The following is a 24,279-nucleotide window of genomic DNA, read 5'->3' on the forward strand; positions in this document are numbered from 1 at the left end:
TTGCTATTTTTTATTTACGGATTTCCAATATATTGCAAATTTTTTTTTTTTTTTTACATATTTAGATTTCGAATCACCTATTTTGTTATGTATTCCTAAGCTCTATTATCAGGCTGCAAAATATTGCCTGTCTGATAATAGCCTTACTATAATGAAAAATAACATTCATAATTATTTTATTCAGCCCTTTTATTTTTTCCTCTTGATTTTAATGCTGCAAAGGAACTTAAAATATATATGAAAATTATCTTTAGTAACACAAACAGTTAAACATAATAATTCTTCTTAAATAAAAATGTTAATGTCTTGAAAAGTTGAAGAACCAACATAAAAAAATTAATGATGACGAAACGAAAAGCCAAAAGGAGATTCTTAATGATGCGTTTAAGGCCATTTTACCATTCTGGCACCCCTTCCCCCTCTCATTATGTTTCAGTAAAATAGAATCAATCATTAAATATTAGTTGTACCCTTTTTCAAGGGTATATAGTCGGCAACTGGACTATTAAAACATTTATTAAATTTTGACACTAAAATAATTTTTTTTATTACAATAACAATATATTGTTATTGTATTACAAAGACGAATTACAACAATATTTATTGTTACCGTAGCGGGTCATCACAATATATTTTTTTTTCAGATATTGTTATTGTTTTAAAAAGATGAATTGCAATACAATATTTATTGTTGTTGTATTACAGAATTACAATAGTTGTAAATCACAAGTATTATTGTTTCTAAATTAAGTTAATGCAATAACAATAATTATTGTTACTGTTATTGTTTTCATTACAATTACAATAGTCCTAACCCTAGGTAGCAGCGCCTTATAGCAATAATTGAATGTAACATTTGTACAAATTGCTACAAAAACAATTCCCTTCGGAAAATTATTAATGACTTGAATAATCATATTGTTATTGAAAATGCATTAACGATTGCAATTCTGCAATTCTTTTGTACTTCCGCACAAAAGAGTTCTTGCGTGAATGTATTTAATAGCTGAAGCGCTAAATTCGTGAAAGAGAAAAAAAGAACAGTTTAACACTTTTCAGGTTATACAGCTATAATTAAAATGCTAAGAAAATATGAAAGGGAAGCTTCTAAAAAAAGATTGAAGAAAGAGAGAGAGAAAATGGTAGCTAAACTTCCGAAAATAACAATTTTTTTTTCATCAAACCAAACTAATATGCAATTTCCACAAACTGTAGATAATAATAAAAACAATGAAAGAAAAGATGAAAACAATAACACGGAAAATGAGGTAGCCTGCCAAGGCCCTTCAAATGAAATTCAAGAAGTTGAAAGTGTTGAATCTACAATGCATAATAATGAGCTTGACTCAGGTACTCCAATTTTTATTATCTTTAATGACACCTCTAACATCTGCTAAACAAACAATTTACTTTTTAGGCAGTTAATAGTTTTATTCTATAAATTGTCACTTGTTATTTTTTTATTAGGCTTATTTATCGTGATTTTTTTTCCTAGATACCATTCTACGCGAAGACCCAGCTTTATGACAATTACAATTAAAGGAAAACGAACGTATTAAGTATTTAAACAAGGGGTATGCTTTTTTTCAAAATAAAGACTCTAATTTCGAATCTTCGAAGCGGATGTTCAAAAACCAGTACAGATATTATTCGGTTAAATATTTTCAAAAAGTGATGAATAATGGCGAAAAGTGTGAACGAAAATGGTTAATGTTTTCTGAATCCACTGGATGTGCATTTTGTTATGTTTGCAAGTTGTTTTCAACCGATTACGACAACGTATTTGTCAAAAGTGGCTTTTACAATTGGAAAAAAGCTAAACAAACTATTTTCGGCCACGAAAACAGCAAGGAACATATTCAATGTATGATTAAGTGGATAGAATTCATTAAACAAAATACTCATGTCGATGAATATATAGTAAGCCAGATTAAAAGGGAATTTAATTATTGGTCTTAAATAGAATAGTAGCGGTTATTCGTTTTTTAGCCGGAAGAGGTTTAGCATTTGGAGACCATAATGAAGTTATAGGATCGTCAAAAAACGGAAATTACTTAGGCATGATCCAGTTTTAAAGCAACACATTGGCACTTTTGCAAATAAAGGCAAAGGTAATGTAAATTATTTGTCTAAAACTTTTTGTGAAGAGCTAATTACTATTATGTCTCAAAAGGTTTTAACGCACATTATTACCGAAATAAAAAAACCAAAATACTGGGGAATTATCGTAGATTCGACTCCTGATATTTCTCACGTGGACCAACTTTCTGTGATATTTCGTTATTATCTAAATGACCACGTATGAACGTGGCCATTTAGATAATAACGAAATTTTTTTGTTTTATACAAAATAAAAGCCACGACGGTAAATCTTTGATTACTGACATTTTAGATCTACTGGAAAGATATGATATTAATACAACCAATTGTCGGGGACAGGCATACGATAATGCAAGCAATATGTCTGGTAAATATTCTGGATTACAAGCACGTTTAAAAGAGCGAAGTGAATTAGCTTTTTATATCCCCTGCGCAGGACATTCTTTAAATTTAATAGGGCAGTGCAGTGTCAGTGGGTGCATCAATTCTATCAACTATTTTGGCGTTCTCCAGAGTTTGTATTCATTTTATGTAGCTTCAACACATAGATGGGATTTATTGAAAGGAAATCATGCTACACTCAAGCGCCTATCAAATACACGATGGTCATGTAGATCAGATGCTTCAAAAAGTTTAGTAGAAAATTTTGATGGGATTCATACAGCGCTATGTCATATAGCTGAGGATACAGAAGAAAAATCTGATACTCGTCATGAAGCTTTGTGTTTATTAAATAAGATCACTAAGCTAGAGTTTGCATTCATGGCTGTACTTTGGCATCACATACTTAAGAGGTTTAATGCAGTTAGCAAAATTCTTCAAAAAGTTGAATTAGATTTGCATACAGCAAGCAGTATGTTACTTTCACTAATTGACTTTGTAAAAAACTTACGAAACGACTTTACAAGATTTGAGAATGAATCAAAAAAACTTAGCTCGTTTATTGAAAAAGACTATTCGGATAAGAACAAAAGAAAGGTAATTAAAAAATTGAGCAACGGAGAAATCCAAGTTGATTCTTTAAGCGTATCCAATAAGTTTCGAGTGAATACATTTTTTGTCATTATTGACAAACTTGTGACACAATTAACTATAAGAAGTGATGGTTACAACCACGTAAATAAGTTATTTGGATTTCTATCGAAGCTGTTAACTATTAGTACCATGGAATTGCAAGTTAGCGCGAAAAAAATTGTAGAAGTGTACTCAAATAATTTAGAAGATAGTTTCATATTTGAAATAAAACAATTTGTAACATTATTTAAGTTGCAGTCTCTGGGGTTTTTTTCGCATAAAAAAGATAAATCTGAGACTGAAAACACATTGATTCCTCTGCATGTTTCAAATTGGATTGTTGAAACCGATATTATTGATGTATTTCCAAATTTTTATATAGCATATCGCTTGTTTCTAACTATTCCCATAACAAATTGCGAGGCTGAGAGATCATTCTCTACTCTTAAAAGAGTTAAGAACATGCACCGATCAACAATGGTCCATAGTCGTTTAAGTAATATAGCAAGAAAAACTTTGAATTTCAGCGATGTGATTGCAGAGTTTGCGGGGAAGAAAAGCAGAAAAAAATCACTCAACTTAATTCAATAAAATAAATATAAAATTTGTGTATATATAAATATCAGTGATAGCGTTTTCAAGAAAGTCTTTGTTTTACTCATTTTTGTCGTTGTTAGTGGAACGGGGCCTCCTACTTTTAAATAGCTCCGGGCCCCGAAAAGTCTTAATTTACCACTGTCTATATGATCTCCTTGAAGTTCTTCCATTTATCTTTTATTTATATTTTATGTATTGTAAAAAAAGTGTTATGATAAAAAAAAAAAAATGGTATTAATTAATTATTTTGATAAGCGTTACTGCAATAAGTTACTGCAACTCTGTCAGACATTGTGTTTAATATATTCGAGATGATTAAACTACAACATTTAATATAAAAATTGAATAAATTAAAACAAAGTAATAAACTGCGCGACATATATATTAATTATTAAAAGTGTGGTGAAATTTAAACAAGAAGCATTAGGAATGTTTGTATAATGGTTTAAACAGTCAGCAAAAGTTCTAAGAGTTTATTATACGATAGGTCAATGAGAAAAGATGATAATAATATTATCTTTAATATTATATTTGAAAAAATAATACTAGGTTTAATTTTTTAATTATAAACTTTTTAAATATATAAGAATAAAATACTCGTATACTTCATGATTAATGTCTTAATTAAACTAATATTCTCAGTTACCAAGTCATTGAGTTTTTTGATCAGTTTTGCTCAACAGCTCAACAAACTTAATTTTAATTAAAATTTTTAATTAAAATTAAGTGCCTTAAATTACTAAAGATCCTAGCATTAATCTGTTCTAGTATAAATTAATTGAATACAATTGTCAAAGCACAACATTTCAACTAATTTTCTTTAAAAATGTTAAAATTCCGACCAAGAAAGAGCTTGAAATTAAGAAAAATTCGCCTAAACTATCAGAACAGATCATATTTTTAAACTATGATGTTTATTTCACCTAAAAAACTTATTTATTTAAAATTTTTTTCAATTTGGACAAGCGATTGTGATTTTAAGAAAATTTTTTTAAAAAAAAAAGAATTTTCGGTCTGGGTTATTTTTGCTTCAAACATTTTTATATTATGCTAGGGCAAAATTTATCATTTTTAATTTTTTTCGTCTTCATAATTCACAGATCTGATCATTTGATGGAAATATGTCGTAGTCAGCAAAATATCATACAAACGCTATAATACTTTAAAGTCGCTTTAACTATATCGAGTACTTACAACAAACGTAATGAGCGCCCCTCGACTTTAATATTTATTAAGTATGTTTTCCAGCTTAATATATTTCTCAAAACGAATAAAGTTTATTCATAAAAATGATTGCTAAATATTTAATAGTGTGAATATAATTTAACAAATAATATAAACAAATAATAATAAATTATTTAGATTATAAATTAGTTAAAAATTTAAAAGAAGCTCATTGTTTGAGGATATTGCTATTGAGTCTTGTTAATGTAATGTTGAGGATGTATCTCGTTATATCGGCTCAATGCAACCATCATTTACGTCATTAACTCTAAAGAATACAAGTCCGAAAAAAAAATTTAAAAATTTTAAACCAATGTTATGAAACATAAACTATGATTTAAAGGGAATCTTTCTTATAGAAACTTAGTGTCAAGATGAAGACTCCAATGATTTGAATCCTTAATTGACAGGGTACAAACCAATTTATCAAACCAAAGGTAGAGGAATGGGCGACGGATATGTTTTTATCGACAATACACTGCAATTTAAAAAAGCAGAATTTCTTAGGCATCGTAATGCATCGTAATGCAGAATGAGTTTTTAAACTTAGAACTGATTAATAATAAGAAAAACATACACAACGTTTTTTTAACTGCGATTTATAGACCACCTAGTGGTAATATAAGACTATTTGAAAAATAATTAGAACAGTATTTAGAAGCTGTTAGAAATAAACAACTATACGTAATGGTGGTTTTCAATATAAACCTTTTAGACATAAAACTGATAATAAAGTGAAGCATTTTTTAAATATTCTTCAACAACATAGTGTATTACCATTAATTAACAAACCGACTTGCGTTACTCATCAAACTGAAACATTCATAGGCAATATCTTTACCAACAATTTTTCAAAATATAACACTCAAAGTGAAATCATAAAAACCGATGTAAGTAACCAATACCCAATCTTTTTTACTTCTTATTTAATATGCAAAAAAAAAAAAAAAAAAAATCTGACAGGATACCAAACAAAATAACAATTATAAGAAAAAGGGAAATAAATAAAAGCGGTATTAACATTTTCGCGGTATTAACTCTTATCGCTGATATTCTAGGAACAACTTATTAACTACAAAGTCGCAAATAAAGCTTATAAACATTTTATCTGTGAGTTCAGTTATGCATATGAAAAAGTATTTCCTAAAAAGAGTCAAGTCAAAAACTTACAAAGTCCAAGGGTTTCACAAGGCCTCATCAAATCTTCAAAGAAAAAACAAAAACTCTACGAAAAATATTCAAAAAAAAAAAAATACTAAACTACAAAAGTTATAAAAACCTTTTTGAAAAACTTAAGAAACTAAAAATAAGAAATAAAAGAAATTAAAGACTTAAAAAATTATTATTCGAATCTTTTACAAAATAATATTGGTAATAATAAAAAAAACATGGGATGTTATAAAAGAAGTAATAAGAAAGGAAAAGATTGGTCCAGATAATATCTTGCCAAACCATTTGAACACTGATAACAAAAACATTGTAAATAATGATCAAAAAAACATTGCTGAAAGCTTTAACAATTATTTTTAAAACATCGGAAAGACACTAGCTAATAAATTAAATCAAAGTAAAAAAATGTTTAAATCATATTTAAAAGAAGTGATATTAGTAATAAATGAGTTTGACTTACTTTCTGATTAGCTTCGAAATGCATTTAAAACAATACAAAAAAAAAGAGTTCGGGTCTTAATGACATAAGCAAACCCGTGATTAAAGAAGTTTATGATGTTATTGAATAACCCACTACTGTATATCTTCAATCTTTCGTTAAAAAATCGAGTTTTTCCTAAACACTTATAATTAGCACGCGTAGATCCGACATTTAAAAGCGGAGATAACTCTACTTTATCAAACTATAGACCTATCTCCATACTTCCATGCTTCTCAATAGTACTAGAGCGCATAATGTACAACAGACTTTTTACATACTTCCAAAATCTCAATATTCTTTTTAATAACAAATACAGATTTAAAAAAGACTATTCAACTGAACTTGTTGGCATAAAGTTAAGGTAACGCGAGGTTACTGTGACATGTGGCTAACATTGACATGTGTTTGATTAAATGTTTTTACCCGTCACTCGTTGACTATTGTTTAAGTTATTTTAACAGATGCTGAAGTCAGATGTTGAATGAACAAATATAACTCTTTTTGTCCGCATAATAGTAAGTATAAATAACAACACAATATGGCAAGCATAAATTAAACTAATTACTAGTTTTTTTGTTGTCAAAAAGTTTAAATCCACATCCACAATCATAATAAATACGGTATAAAAAATAAAAATTTAAAATGGTTTAGTTGCTATCTAAACGATTGAAAACAAGCTTTATATTACAATAATACTTACACATCCCTTGAAATCATTATTTGTGGCATTCCCCAGGGATCCATTTGGTCCTTTGCTTTTTCTTATCTATATTAACGACAATATTTTTATCTGATCATATAGTGAAATTTATTCCTTCTGCAGATGACACCCAAGTTTTCCACACTCACTCAAATATAAATACTATTTTTAACAAAGTAAATCAAGAGCTTGGAGAGTCAAGCGATTGGTTGAAGGACAATAAACTTTCCTTGATTATCGATAAAAAAAAAAAAAGTAAATACATTCTTTTCACAAAACCATTTAAGTCAAACACATCACCATTAAAATTTCCAGATATTTTAGTTGACAAAACAAAACTAAAAAGAGCATTTTCTGTGACGTTTTCTGTGAAAACGTCACAGAATCACACTAGAAAAGCATTATCATAAATCATAAATTGGAATAATACTCCAAGAAACTTCAAGAAAAGATAAGCATAATAGTTGGAAAGAGCACATCAAGTTATTAGAAAATAAAAAAAATAAAAAAGCATTGGGGTTTTGCATAAAACTAAGTATATTTAATTAAAGTATGTCTAAAAATTTTATACTTTACATTTGTTTACTGCTACGTTAGCTACCGCAAAAGTTGTCTGGGAAAGTACTTACTAATCAAAACTAGCATTAGCTTATAAAAAAAAAGAAAGCATGTCGTATATTTACAAATGAATATGCTAGAACTAAACAAATAGTGAAAGAACTGAGAGTCCTTAATATTTATGAACTAAATATCTATAGCATTCTTTAGTTTACGTTTAAACTAAAAAATAATTTGGTCCCAAAAATATTCCATAATTACTTCTAACTTATTGATCGCACATACAAAACAACCTATGCAGAACTACTATATTTCAAAAACGTTTTTGAGAGAATCCAAATTCTCAAGATCTAGAAGAGGACCATAATTGGGAAACTCATTATTCATAAATGATATTTAAACGATAAACTCAATTCAACATTTTAAACGCGTTGTTAAACAACAGTTACCTGACCTAAACATAGCTGAAGTAACCTCTTATTTTTAAAACTTTTACCCGCACAGAAACTGGAAATGTTTATCGTTATTTTTATAAAAATGAATTTACTTGTATTCATATTTATAAAGATACATATACTTGGCTATTTTATTTATACAGGTCTTTATAATTATATATATTTATCTACATATTTATTTATATATGTGTGCCACAAATATCTTATAATTTGTGATTATTTTATATTTTATTGATGTTGATCGTAAAATATAACTGAAATTAATGGGGAAAGATGATAAGTCTTCGGCTTGCTCCAGTCATTTCTTTTACGTTAATAAACTTGCAAAAAAAAATATTGACAAAAAAAAGATTATATCTATCTATAAATAAAAAAGCAACTTAATCAAATTTATCTAGATTAAACCTGGTCTTTTGGTCTGCCTTTTTAATAAAAAGACAGCTTATACTAGTTTTAAATTTATTTAATCAAATTAAATAAATGTTTAAAGTTTTATCAGTGCATTTTGTTATACTTTTAAATAGTTACTGTAAATAATATTGAAATATGAAAAAAACTAATGAGCTTACTCTTTTTTAAAAAAAACCACTCCACATTGTTCCCCCTCCCCCCTTCCTCATCTCTGCTGTTACCAAAAAAATTTCTGAAAAACATAAAATACTGAAAGTGCCAATATCTTCTACATAATATTTTTTGATAAAACTTGGAAGGTGCAAAGAATGGAATAAATAGCCCATCAATAACAAATTAGCATCAAAACACGAACTAAATTTTCTAAAAAGAAACAACATTAAAGAAAAAAAACGTCTTACGCTACCTAAAATAAAAGTAAAAAAAAATTTGGCACAGTTTTAGCACAAAAACCGGTTCCGTAAATGGAGATTTCGGCACAACCAATTGGTTGTCTTTAATATAAATTTAGTTCATGTTTTGAGCTAAGCAAGATTTTTAAGCTTGTATTATATTATTAGCTAGTTATATAAAAATAAATTATTTTTTTCAATAAAACTACGATCGATGCTGCTCAAGATCTATAAGAATTATCAAAAAAATCAACCACATAATGTTTTTTATGATGTACCTATTTCATGTAATGAGACCTGGTAAAAATAAGGATTTTTATCGCTAAATGGAACAGTTACTTGCATTTCAACGGACTCAGGTAACGTTTTACTAAAAAAAGTCTCACTAGGTCGCAAATGAGGTACAATGAATTATATAAAAATAACGTTTAGATGGCTTCTTTTATTTTTTATCATTTTAAACTATATATTGAAAAAAAAAAAAAAAAAAAAAAATTGGGGACGAAAGGAAAAGTGATTTAAAAAGTTTAAATTTAGATCTTTTTGAGGACAACTTTGTAAATAACCTATCCAAAGAAAACGTAAACATTACTATCCAAACTATCCAAAGAAAACGTAAACGTAAACCCAAACAAACGTAAACAAGAAACGCAAACGTATTTATTCAACACCTAAAACATTGATCCTTTCGATTATAAAGTTTCTATTTCGAACATAAATGTTAGAAGAATGCAGAATTTTTAAGAAACTTAAAAATTTTTAAAGTATTTTTAACTTCACGTTTGACGTCATATTCTAATTGTAATTTACCATTTTATAATCTTTTTTCGTAGAAAAATGGACTGTTTAGGTTAACATTCGCTATCAATTTACATTAATATTTTGTTTATAAAAGCGATTACGCTCGAACTTCTGATTAAGGGATATAAATCCCCAAAAATTTTCAAAAAATCAAAAAATATTTTCAAACTGTTTCATATACTTTAATGTATGATTTTATATTTAATGTAAATTTATTTAAATATTGAAATTTTGATTTTTTTTAGTAATAAAAATATTGATCTAAAGTAAATTTTAAAGTAAGGGTGCCTCGTGGCAGTGAAGTTGTAAATATTGTAAATCCTCTCTTTAAGTGTTAATAATGTAACTTTTGTTTATAATGAAACTGATATCTCCAATAGGTCTTGTTCTATTTATCACAAAGTTAGAGCTATTTTCAACTCACCACCAGAAAAGAATCCCCATTTCAAAAACAAAGATGTGACTGGTTACAGAATAATTGACGGAAAAAAAAGAGCGAAAAAAAATGAAGAAAGTTGAAAAAACTTTAGAAAAAGAAGACAAAATATACGAAAAACGAGGTTTCAAATTTCAACTAGATTTTTATATGTAGCATTTGGTATAGTGGTAGATTTTTTAATTTACTTTTCGTGTGTTTTCTCAGTTTTTTAGGTTTTCAGTCTGCCGACCGCAATTACTAAAGAACCACTTGACCTTTTTGTCTGAAATTTTTGCCATATCTTCTTTTAATAAGAGCTGTAATGTCACGGAGAAAACTGTCCGTCGGAGTAAACTGTCCGATAGGACATTTTACTCCGGAGTAGATTGTCTTACATTGGAGTAAGTTGTCCGCTTTGAATAATGTGAAATTTTATCAGACAAAATAGTTTAAATAAGATTGCGGACGTTTTGAAGTAAGACGAATAAGAAAGTACTTAAAGAGTTTTTGAGTAGGTACAAACGGCGGGGCGGAGCAGATCTGCGGGGCGGATTATATAAACGGTAAAAACGGTGGGGCGGATCATTTACACGTTACTAAAATGAATCATATTTCATTAAATGAACAAAAAAAAAAAAAAACGCTTCAGATATATTTTAATTTCATAAAAAAATATAATATTTAGAAGGTATTTGCATATTATAATTTTATTGAACGGCAAAAAAAACTATATAATTTTATAATATTTTATAAATTTTATGAACTCAAAAAACAAAGTTACCCGCCAATTTATATCAAGTGATCTGCACATTTACATTAAATGATCTTCCAAATATTTTAATTATTTGGATCAAAGTCTATAAATTTTAATGGTTATTTTACCAAAAACAAAGCGATTCGCCACTTTAAATCAAGTGATCCGCCAAATTTTATGAAGTGATCCGCCTAATATTTTGATGGCTTAAATCAAACTCTATAAGTTTTTATGATTTTCCTACCAAAAAACAACGTGATCTGCCAATTATATCAAGCGATCCGCACATTTATATCAAATGATTTGCCTAATATTTTGATTATTTGAATCAAACTCCTTTAATTTTAATAATTATTCTACAAAAAAAAAACGTGATCCGCCAAATTTTATAAAGTGATTCGCCAAATTTTATGAAGTGATCCGCCTAATATTTTGATGGATTGAATCAAACTCTATAAATTTTAATGATTGTATTACCGAAAAACAACGTAATCCGCCAATTTATATCAAGTAATCCGCCTAATATTTTGATTGTTTGAATCAAGCTCTATAAATTTTAATGGTTGTTCTACAAAAAAACAATATGATCCGCCAATTTATACTTATTGATCCGCCTAATATTTTCATTGTTTGAATTAAAAGTTAAATGAGTTTGATTGTTTAAATCAAACTCATTTAACTTTAATGATTGTTTTACCTAGAAACAACATGATCCGCCAATTTATACTTATTAATCCGCCTAATATTTTCATTGTTTGAATCAGATTCTATAAATTTTAATGGTTGTTCTTCAAAAAAAATAGTGCCAATTTATATGAAGTGATCCGCCAAATTTTATCGCCAATTTATATCAAGTGATCCGCCAAATTTTATGAAGTGATCCGCCAAATATTTTGATTGTTTGAATCAAATTCTATAAATTTTAATGGTTGTTCTACAAAAAAAACAAAGTGATCCGCCAATTTGTATCAAGTGATCCGCCAAATTTTATAAAGTGATCCGCCTAATATTTCGATTGTTTGAATCAAACTCAATAAATTTTAATGATTGCCATGGAAAAAAAGTTCTATAGAATTTCTATAAACTTTTGGAACATATGGCCTATATAAGTTATATAGAAATGCTATAAAATTTCTATAGAATGTCTATTAATTTCTATAGAAATTGCTATAAAACTTTTTTTTCTATAAAATAAAAAGTACAAAAAAAAGTTCTATTGGAATTTCTATAGAAATTAAGAGAGGTTCTATAAAAATTCTATAGAATTTCTATAGACCATATGTTCCTAAAGTTTATAGAAATTCTATCAAACTTTTTTTCCTGGATGTAGTTCCAAAAAACAACGTGATCCGCCAATTTGTATCAAGTGATCCACCAATTTACATCAAGTGATCAGCGTAATATTTTGATTGTTTGAATCAAACTCATTTAATTTTAATGGTTGTTCTACAAAAAAACAACGTGAGCCGCCAATTTGAATAAAGTGATCCACCAAATTTTATGAAGTGATCCGCCTAATATTTTGATTGTTTGAACAAACTCTATAAATTTTAATGATTGTATTACCGAAAAACAACGTGATTCGCCAATTTATATGAAGTGATCCGCTTAACATTTTGATTGTTTGAGTAAAACTCTATGAAGTTTAATGATTGTTCTACTAAAAAAAAAAAAAAACGTGATTCGCCGATTTATATCAGGTGATCCGCCAAGGTCAATTTTCAATTTTAAACAATGAGGTGGCAAACCTGAAGGAGTTAAACTGTTTAAAAACTCAACAGGAAAGTTATTTCTTTCATTATGGTCATCAGTATCAATTTGATCAGGACTTTAATAAATTTTGATCTCACCCAGCAAACATTCAAGCACTTCTTCATTGATTGATAATGCAGATTTAATGCTTATTGCTTAAAAACAAAATGTTACTTGACAATACAAAAAAAAACACAATGTATTAAAACCATATATAATAACATTATAGTTTACCTTTTATAAATATTACCCGTAAACAAAATTATTTTAAATTGGATTTCATGTCACAAGCTGTTAGAATATGATCAATAAAGTAAATTTCAAACCTTGATGATTTACTAAATTTAAACCATACTACATAAGTAGGCAAACTAAACCAGAGTAATGATACAAGGTAGAAGAATTCGGAAGAACTAAAGAAATAAAAATAATAATATTATTAAAAGTAGATATGTAAAATAGATACATGACATGATAAAATATATAACCAGTGAAATATATTTCTACCAGCTTCGGATGACTAAAGCAAAACTAAATAACTGATATATATATATATATATATATATATATATATATATATATATATATATATATATATATATATATATATATATATATATATATATATATATTAATATAAATACAGTATTGGACAAAACATTTGCAACCAACATCGAACAATGCTAAAAAGTGTTCCTAATTTTACATGTCTTAAAAACGAAACGAACTATACTACCACAGCAAACAGTTCAGGAGTCTGGAGTCATAGCATGCCATGACATGAGCAATCAGCTGACAGGTGACAGCACATAGGCAGAATTTTGTTGACAAGTGCCATTTTGCAGAGGACAAAACAAGTGCAACTATTTTGGTTTGTTTCATTTTCTTAAGCCTGGTCCGTGTCAACGTCACGGAAGTTTTTTAATAATTAAAGGAAGTATCCAGAAGTTTCCAGATGAAGCATCGAAAAGAAGCATCTAGAATCTTCCAGAACAGGTTCACACAGGTTCATTTTACTATATAAGAGACATGTAAATCGACATGTAATTCAGTCAGTATATGGAAGTCAATCAGTCAGTATTATCAAGTCAGTTTATCGAAGTGAGTTTTATAAAAGTGTTTTATCGAAAAACATCAATACAAAAAGGGAAATACAACAAGTGTTTCATTACATCAATACAGTCCACATCCAACCAAGACGTTGTGTTCCACAGAGCATTATTGTATCATCACAAGGTAAATGTAAGACGGTAAGCCTTGAGAAGCGTGATTGTTTATTTTTATTATTTTTATGACTTCAAGTGCAAAAATGGCTCCCGACAGTCTTGGATTGGAACTAAGAAAGAAAATTATTGGCGATTACGTAAGTGGAATGTCACAAAAAAGTATTTGTGATAAATATCGCGTGAAAAAATGGACCGTATCAAGACTATGTTCCAGATATCGTTCTACGGGGAAGTTGGGAGCAGATAACAAAGGTGGAAGATCGCGTTCCACCACTTCTAGAGAGAATTCTATGAGCCTCAATTTACGTTACTGCCATAAGACCGTGAAGCATGGTGGAGGCAATGTAATGGTATGGGGGTGTTTTTCTGCTAACGGTCTAGGTCCAATACATCGAAACGATGGAATAATGGATCGTTTCATGTATAAAAGTATCCTGAAAGATGTTATGTTACCTCATGCTGAATGGAATATGCCAATAAAATGGATTTTTCAGCAAGACAACGATCCGAAACACACTGCAAAAGTAGTCAAGCAGTGGTTTCAAGACAACCACCTATCGGTGATGGATTGGCCGCCTCAATCTCCGGATCTCAACCCTATCGTGAACCTGTGGAGATCGTCAACCGCAGAATTAATCGTGAAGATGTTTGTAATAAGGATCAACTGTTTGAACAAATTCAAAAGGTCTGGGCAGCGATTCCACAAAGTTTCATTAATCACCTGATCGAATCTATGCCTCGAAGATGCAAGGCTGTGATCGACAACAAAGGATTCGCCACGAAATATTGATAGCGAAATACAGCTTGGCCAACATTTTGTCGAGTTGCACTTCCAGAAGGAAATCAACTTTTTTTAATACTTTTGATTAATTTATTAATTTTCGTGTACAAATAATGAACTTTGTGATGAATAAAACTTGAAGAACTTTGTCTCCAAACATTTACATAGTTATTTCTCTAAATTGAAAAGATGCAGCACTTTTATATAAAGAAACTAAATTAGCATTATTTGGTTGCACTCGTTTTGTTCGATACTGTATATATATATATATATATATATATATATATATATATATATATATATATATATATATATATATATATATATATATATATATATATATATATATTTATATATATATATATATATATATATATATATATATAAATATATATATATATATATATATATATATATATTTATATATATATTTATATATATATATATATATATATATATATATATATATATATATATATATATATATATATATATATATATATATATATATATATATATATATATATATATGTTTGCATAAATAAATTATTATATAATTATAAGTTTAAAGATAAATAGGACAAGTATATGTATTAAAATTAATATCAGAGCTCCCGGTTATAACTCCTAGTGACCATATAGTTTTGCCATGGTTGCTTAACCTTCATAATTTGCTAGGACTACGATCACTTACTTATTTAATCAAGTTAGATATTAAGATGAATCACGTTTGTTTGAAACATATAACCCAAAATGTCATCAATGATTAGAATTTATACTTGATTATATATTTTTAACAACTAACATTGTACTTGGAGATGCCAAATATTAAATATTTATTTAAATTTTTACCCCATTCATCCAGATTTTATTTAGACCGCCTCATGTTTAATAATATTGTAGATTCTTTACTCATTTTCCTAAAATATTTCCCCGTTTATTAGGATTATTTATTTATTAGGCACCTCAGAGTATTTTCTCTGAGGTGCCTAATAAATACGGTACATTAAATTACTCACCTCAGAGTAATTTAATGTACCGTGAGTTGCGTTGCAATATGGTCAAATTTATGATTTTTCGTTTTTATGATTCAACTCCAATGCTGCATTCAACAGTTAGTATGTGACAACACATTGTTAAAGAAGGATACGTGCAGTTTTCCTTTGGATACAGCTTTACAACATGCGCATTTCCGTCAGGTGCAGAGACTGCAAAAACTTTAAGGCTTGGAATATGTACAACATTAAATGTGTTAGAAAGCACACATATTGATGGAGGTATGAGTTCCTGCATTGGTATATTGGCAGCTGCTTGCAACTCTGCAATAACAAGCTCTGGACTCTCTACTTTTAGAATGTCATCTGTGTTATCTAAAACATTTAAATTTTCAATTTAAAATATCATTATTAACTTGTGAGTATATCGCATATTTGTAAATATTTACTAAAAATTATAAAATCAAAGGAAAAAAATGTTTTAAACAAACAAGTTGTTATATATTATATGCGACATACTGATTATGAGACTGCTATCAATGAGAGTGTAGGGTCAAAAACCACTACAAATATGCTTAATTTCTATCAAACAGAAGGTTTGAAGGCGATGCATTGCAACAACCATTGAATCAACAGGTGCTTCTTTCCAATCCTGAAACTTTTTAATGACAGCATTTAGTGATTCCGATACATTATTTGTAATTATATTATCTGTGAAACCAAAAAATCTGAGGTGACCAATATAAGATATTAAAATACGTGAGTGTAAGTGGTCAGAAAAATAAATTGAGAATGCTTCGCTCCAAGGTCTCAATGTATCAATTTTAACTTTTAAACAAACCTCACTTTCACATCTGAGAAGTTCCTGTATTTGAGATTTGTAAACAACTATTTCTGCATGACAAGCACTGTGTTTTTTTAACCAAACCTCAATATCAGACAAAATATGATTAGAGCAAGATACCAGATTCCATTTTGGTAATACTTTTTATTGCTTTGCTAATCCCACTCTCACCGTCTGTTACAATCACAACCTGATTTAGAACTGGTAATTTTTTTTAAAAGATTTGAAGAAACTTTTATGCACAATATCAAACTTTCTGTCATGTAAAACAAATGCTACAGGCATGCAAGGCTTCTCAACAAAATAACTTATTTTAGCCACTAGAATGGATAAATAAAAATCTCCTTAATTAAATGTATCATACTAAAAATTTTTTTGAGAGCACATGACAAGTTGACTGATTAAAATTTGAATTCCAAACAAAACCGACAAGTCAGGAAAAGTGGATATGGACCACACAAAGCCTGCAATCATAAATGCAAGCTCATGTAAAGTTAAAAAAGATTCAGTGTCTAGTTTTATACTAGCCGCTTTTACACTACGCACATACTCTTTGGTGCCTAATAGACGTCCCACCCCGCTAATTAATTTTTCAAAAATTTTCCACCCAGGACATCCTTATTCCAACCCCCCCCCCCACCCGGCTATTAAATTTTAGAAAAAATTCCATCCAAGACAAGACAATTTTTTATAAAAATTTTCTTTTTCACTACTTACTTACGTTACGTAATATCATTCATTCAAAAAACTTTGTTTTAAAAAAAAGAACGTTCTATTTTCTTCTTTCTATCGTTACGTCATTATTCATTAAAAAATAAATTTTCTCATTTTTATCGTCACGTCATATCCTTTACAGTACTTATTTACTTGTATACGTTGTAATATCAGACTTCTGGACTTCTGTTGATATTTCTTTTTTGGACTTTAGTACTTCTTTATTATATATTTACTTCTTGTTTTCAGACTCTAATATATATGTTAATAATTAACAAAAACATTACTTAGTTATTGCTTTAAGTATTTAAAAAAACTCGAAGTTTTCCAACCCCCCTTCTTATTCCAGCCCCCCTGCTTATTAAGTTTTGGTGATATTTCCAACCCCCCCCCCCCCGCTTATTTCAACCCCCCCTTCTATTAGGCACCAAAGAGTACTTAAACTGTCTTGAATTTCTTGGTTGAAATTGGACCTGGCTATCCTTGCAATTGAGAAGAAGGTCCTTGTGACTGTGGGAATCAGTAATAGCATCTCGCGCAGAAGAAGCTGTTAGTAAGAACTTGATTGGCTTTCTGGAATTACCTGAAATATATATACATGAACACACACACACATATATAAATATATATGTATATGTGTGTGTATACACTGGCGTATGAAGCATAAAACAGGGGAAGGGGGGGGGGCTGAACCAGGCAAAGTTTAGAATAAAAAAGAGAGGGGACTACACTACGTGAATTTTAATTAAAGATATTATTATTTAAAATTTTTATTTAAAGTAGGTTTTATTTAGTAGTAAACTTACGTAAAACTTTTAAAATAAAAACAAAAACCATTATCAAAATGCAAGATATATTTACCATGAGGAACTAAAGCTGCAAGGTCGTGGTTACCGATGTAACGGATAACAACAAGATCTGTACGACTTAGATCACAGTACACGAACCTCTGGAAATCATTTGAAATTCCTGTTGGTGTAACTGTGGTAAATGTATTCCTGTGTAAAGTGGCAAAAGATTCGCTGTGTAAAAAGATTCCTGTGTAAAGTGGCAAAAGAAATCGCTTCTCGGCCTAATGGCTAAGATCAAGTGTAGTATCTGTTCTTATTTCGGCTCCGGACCATCTCTCAATTGGTTTCGGTGTTGTTAGAAAGCAGAAACAGCACAAGATCGAAACCGTGACAGTCGATAGAGGTTCTTGGCGTAGTCGCTTTTTCAGTGTGTCCTTCTACGTCCGGAAATCTCAAAGCGTTCCGTCCACTCCGGACGTTAAATGGAGATAAACCATTAAGTTGGCGCTGCTCAGTTTCGGCTGAGTGGCAACTAAACCCTTAAATGGGCATAAACAAACCCTTAAATGGGCCAAACAACCCTTAAATGGGCTAAAAAACCCTTAAATGGGACAAAATATGGAGTCTCGGCTCCTAAATAACACCGCCTTCTAGGGCCCTGTGTAAGTCTGGTTTCAGCTTCAGGTCACTCTAGTTGGTTGGTAAAAAAAAAAAAAAAAAAAAAAAAAAAATGGCAAAAGAAAATTTACTGGACCCATTTTGCTTCCACCTACACCCATATGCCCGCCAATCGTCTAAAAATAATATATATAAATATATATATACACACACACACACACACACACACACACACACACATTGCATATACAATAAACAACCACAATATTTACATGCAACATCACTTGGCAACAAATAAGAAAAATTTAAACTTTTGTGTGAATTAAAAAGAGCAATTATAGCCAGAATCACCAAAACATGGTTTAACAACTCATCAATTGTACAGTTAGAAGGTTCCACAGTATAAAATAAAAGTAGATATGGCAGGCAAAAACGTGGAAATTGCTAGAATTATTGGAATTCATCATATAAATTAAGTGACAGTAACCAGGACAACCAAAATTGTTGAGTTAAAAGAGCGAAAATATGCACAAACAAAGTTTAAAACATGCAGAGGTAACAATAAAAAATACAACTGAGAACAAATCAAGCTTATACCGAGATACGAATTCATTATAAACAGAAAAGAAAATTTATGGAACATATTCAGGGTGTTAGCTAGTTTAATCATCAGCCAAATGGCACTGAGTATACTGTAGAATTTCCCATTTAGTAGTAGTAGTAGTAGTACTAGTAGTAGTAGTAGTAGTAGTAGTAGTAGTAATAGTAGTAGTAGTAGTAGTAGTAGTAGTAGTAGTAGTAGTAGTAGTAGTAGTAGTAGTATTATTAGTAGTAGTAGTAGTATTAGTAGTAGTAGTAGTAGTAGTAGTAGTAGTAGTAGTAGTAGTAGTAGTAGTAGTAGTAGTAGTAGTAGTAGTAGTAGTAGTAGTAGTAGTAGTAGTAGTAGTAGCAGTAGTAGTAATCCTGGTTGCTCTCATTTGAATGAATTGCCTAGCTCTGGGTTTTACGAATTTTGTCTTCATGTTACAATATTGCCCACGTAACAATATTATGTTGTACGGAATGCTCTCATCATACGAATCTGCCCTTATGTCACAAAATGTGCGTAGCATGAGGGTAAAAACTGCACTTATGTTAAGCTGCATAATAACATGAGGCCATTTGTCATAAAACATATTTATTTTAAGATAAACAATTAAGCAAGCAAATTGGTCAATTTAAAAATGGCAAAGTTTGATGTATTAGTGGAACAATTAAGGCCGATATAGTAATAAATTTAATTTGATAATATAGTTAGAACGATAACATATTAATAAATAATATTTATGTTGAACATATATGCAAAATATTTAAAATAAATTAAATAATGATATTGACAATATTTTAATTAACTAAGATTGATAATAAAGTTAACTAATCTAACTTTATTATCAACAATAAACACAAATTTATTGCTACCTAGGTAGTATTTACTCTGTGTTTATTGTTAAATCAACAATGTTATTGTTATAATGTTATAAACTTTTTGCCAGGTAATTATACTAATTAATAATACATTTGAGGTCCTCATTGATGTAAGTTCTATGTTTTTTTGGTACTATAATTAATAGAGATTTATAGAGATAAAGAATAGAATCAGGAGTAATAAAGTAGCAAGCATGATAAAGAGATACAATCTTAGCAGATGGTAAAGATCAAAAGTAAGATTTAATCCTAAAAGACGAAGGGTAGATGACTCATTGAGTACATTACTGTTCATAAATATAGGAAGATCTAGATTTTTGTGATAAAGATTCGCTGAAAAAATTTAGTCTTATTTGAGTTAGAGATGATTCTCTTTCAAAAAAAAGAAAAATATATTATAATTTTATTTTCATTGCAAAATCATAAGTTTAATTTTAGCGCTAGATGTTTGGGTTATGTGAGGGCTCCACACTGGGATTATAGATATATTCCTGTTTATTATAAAATATATTCCTGGCTAACACCCCAATATTGCCACAAGTCAACAAATGTAAACAGTTTCAAGAACAAATTAAACAAATATTCAGTATTAAAAAAATTAACTTGATAAGTTTTAATAGTAATAAAAATTTTTAATACTAACAAAAAGTATAAAAAATTTAAACAAAAATTACTTTTAGTCTTAAGTTTTCTAAGTAGTTTTTGTTTAAACTTTTTATTCTTTTTATTAGTATATACCTACATTATCAAAAGTGAGTTGTCAAAGTGAGTTTCTAATTCATTTGCTGTTAACACATAGCTAAGTTTTGTATACTACTACTAATAATTGTTTTTAAGCAAGTACAATGAAAGGACATTGGCACTCACATTTAAAAATCATAACAAAGATACTTTTAAATAAATGTATAAAAGTCATTTAAAAATCTGCAGATTTTTTTAATATTATGTCTTACATTGGCATAATATAAAAAACATAAGCATGTAAGTTTGCTATGGAGCCATTTTACAATAATAAATAAATCTTCAAACAAATTATACTAGGAAAGACAATTTTAGCTTAAAAAAAAATTGCATATTAAATGACATCTTGAAAATATTTAATATAATATTAAATGACATTTAGATTTCCTTTCATATTTATCAATAAGACATCATGCTATACTGTAGCATAGCCTTAAGTAAAGGATAAACTATGCCTAAGTAAAGTTAGATTTAATTTTAAACATATTAAAAGAAATAAAAATATATAAAGTCTTGTAAACTACATGTAGGTCTACATTGTAGATTATAAGTATAATTTCTTTAAATGTGTTTAAAGTAAAGTCTAACTTTACTTAAGGCATAGTAATTGATTTCTACTAGTATAATCCGATAACTATGCTATATACTACATCATGCTATTTTAGTATACAAATATATTTACAAAATACAAATACTATAAAAGTATACTGAAATATTGCTGCCTAACCTTTTCCATGATTCACTTGTATGACATAAACTTCACCTGCCTTTGGATTATCGAGAGTAGTTGGTCTATCTTCACTATTGCTCTTGGCGATAAGATTTGCAATAAAATCTATCTTAAGATGATTTAAGCAACGTGTCAAAACTGGAGTAGTCATTTCTTTTAAAAAAAAATTTAACAATGTTTGCTAAGGTTGAATTCGTTTGCAGAAATCTAACTATTAAAAGTGCCTTGTTAATTGAATGATCCGCGCCGCTGATCCGCCCCGCCGATCCTACCTACTCAGAGTTTTTAGAGAAAAAGAGGTTTTGTTTTGCAAAATTTAAGTTACTTTTAGAAATACAATCACCTTAATTCTTATTCATAAGAGTGTTATTATTATTAGTTCCTGAATTTAGTTATTATTATTATTATTATTATTATTATTATTATTTAATAATAATATTTACTACAATAATAATAATATTGTAATAATTAATTTAATTAGTTTTAGATGGAACTAGAGATGATAGCTCCTTTCAACAGTGATATACTGCATTAAAATAAAACATACAAGTATTTAGTAATTAGGCAAATATGTTTTTTTTTTTCCCGCACTTCAACCCTTAGTAACTCTCTCCCATCTTTCTGTTTTCCTGACTCATACAACTTTCAACTTTTTCAAGTCAACCGTTTCCTTGCTCTATAGTTCTATTTTTTTCCAGTAACTCCTAAATTAATAGTGGCTGCTTACAGCCTTACAGGGAGTGAATCAGAATAAAATAAAATAAAACTTAATATATGAAGTATATAATCATTATATATTTCATATACTAAGTTTTTTTACATATATATATTATATATAATATATATATATATATATATATATATATATATATATATATATATATTATATATATATATATATATATATATATATTAGGGGTGTCCACTATGCAAAAAATTTTCAAAACCACCCAAATTGAATTTTTTCTCATTTTAGTGTTTGTGTATAATGTAAAAAAATTTTTGTCAAATTTTAATAACTATTCTAGAGCTTCCTTAGAGCCCCTAAAGACAAGCCCCAATTTCCTGTTTAAAACAGTATCTTTTTTAGTTACACAGAGAAATAATTATTGTGAAACATATATTATGCAAGCTGCATAATATATTATGCAGCTTGCATAATATATGTTAAGTTATCCAGTTTAACCAAGCTAGTTCTGCATTTTTGGTTAACAGTTATAGTCAAAGTATCAGACGGGAACCCCAAAACTAAAATTATGACTGTCTTTCTGAATGTTATTAATGTTGTTTCATTGTCCAAGAGTTTTTTTTGCCAAAATCAGGATATTGTTGCCTGTGATTTTCAACGCCCTGCAGCAACCATTCTCTTTGTTCTAGATCACTGGTTATGATGGTGGCAAATTCTGAAATCAGTTTAACTCCTCTTTCTGCGGTATCATTTACAACTTTTACCGTATGAACAAAATTTTCAGCTTCTTTGTATCCTGGTTGCTCTGTCCACTGTTCAATTGGTTTAGCAAGCCAATCTGTATTGATGCCAAGAATGCTGAACAATGGGTGAGATTCAGGTCCCAGAAGATTTGACAAACCTGTTTGATGAGTGATTTGTTGAAAAACTGGCTTACCAAGACGAAAATTTTCGGGTACTGGAATTTCCAAGAGTTTGGCTGCCATATCTTTTTTCACAGTGGAACTAACATGTTTGCTGAAGAAAGCAAATGGAACTACCTCTCCTGTCAAATACCATCGGTGATTGGTTATTTTAGAAAGAATGACATCAGCAACTTCCTTGTCTATTTCTTTGTAGTCCATCATGTCGTGGATGAATTGCAGGTCATTCATAGGTGCATCAGCACCAATACTAGCTTTTGTCCAAGCTGGTGTGTGGAAAAGAGAAAGATATCTGTTTATTCTAAAAAGTTTGGTCGTCATCCTCTGATCATAAGACAATTGTTTAGAAAACATGAACATTTGTTCGCATAATTGTTACATGCCATCCACCGAGCTTGGTGGATCCTGGTTTAAGAAAGTGTACACCCCACTGTGGAGTTTGCCCAAAGATGATCAGTGTGTTCTCAGCACATTCACGATAGTCATCTCTTGGAAATGTTGTAGCATCTTCCTTAGCAAGTAGATGTGTCAAATGCTGTATGGTCTGTTCTTTTAGGTTTTGCAACCAGGTGCCTTCAACAGCTAAAGTTTCGATTGGCAACTGTTTATCCAATGCTGACCAAGCAGTTTTAAATTCAGCAAAGAATTTATTCTCTGGACCAAAAATGTTTCCAAATAATTTTTTCCAAACTGCTCCGACAAAGATTTCAAAAATGTGATGTCGACAGGCAAGATAGAGAAGTTTTTGACCTAAGTTTTCTTCAATCAATTTAGCAGCACCATTGTGGATGCCACTATTACTGGCAGTGGTATTAAATACCAATGCCACAACATTGTCGCTTAGATCCCAAGCTTCTAGGAGATCCAATGTTGCATTTGCTTGAGTCATAATTCAAGTCCCACCCTAAACCGATATCTACTTCAGCAACAGCAATAT

General features: G+C 29.3%; 1 protein-coding gene and 1 pseudogene across 1 annotated transcript; both read left to right on the plus strand.

The window, feature by feature from the left end:
* The first annotated feature begins 2,460 nt into the window (after positions 1–2,460).
* Positions 2,461–3,705, plus strand: LOC136089993 (uncharacterized). Its single transcript, XM_065816097.1, has one exon. It carries the CDS (start codon positions 2,461–2,463, stop codon positions 3,703–3,705), a length of 1,245 nt encoding a protein of 414 aa, XP_065672169.1.
* A 14,741-nt stretch (positions 3,706–18,446) lies between these two features.
* LOC136090411 (U2 spliceosomal RNA) lies at positions 18,447–18,513 on the plus strand (annotated as a pseudogene).
* The last annotated feature ends 5,766 nt before the right edge of the window (positions 18,514–24,279 follow it).

Source organism: Hydra vulgaris, chromosome 13 (assembly GCF_038396675.1).
Source record: "Hydra vulgaris chromosome 13, alternate assembly HydraT2T_AEP".
Taxonomy (NCBI): Eukaryota; Metazoa; Cnidaria; class Hydrozoa; order Anthoathecata; family Hydridae; genus Hydra; species Hydra vulgaris.

Coding starts and splice junctions, on each gene's coding strand:
- LOC136089993 (XM_065816097.1), top strand. CDS start 2,461: ATGTCTGGTAAATATTCTGGATTACAAGCACGTTTAAAAGAGCGAAGT.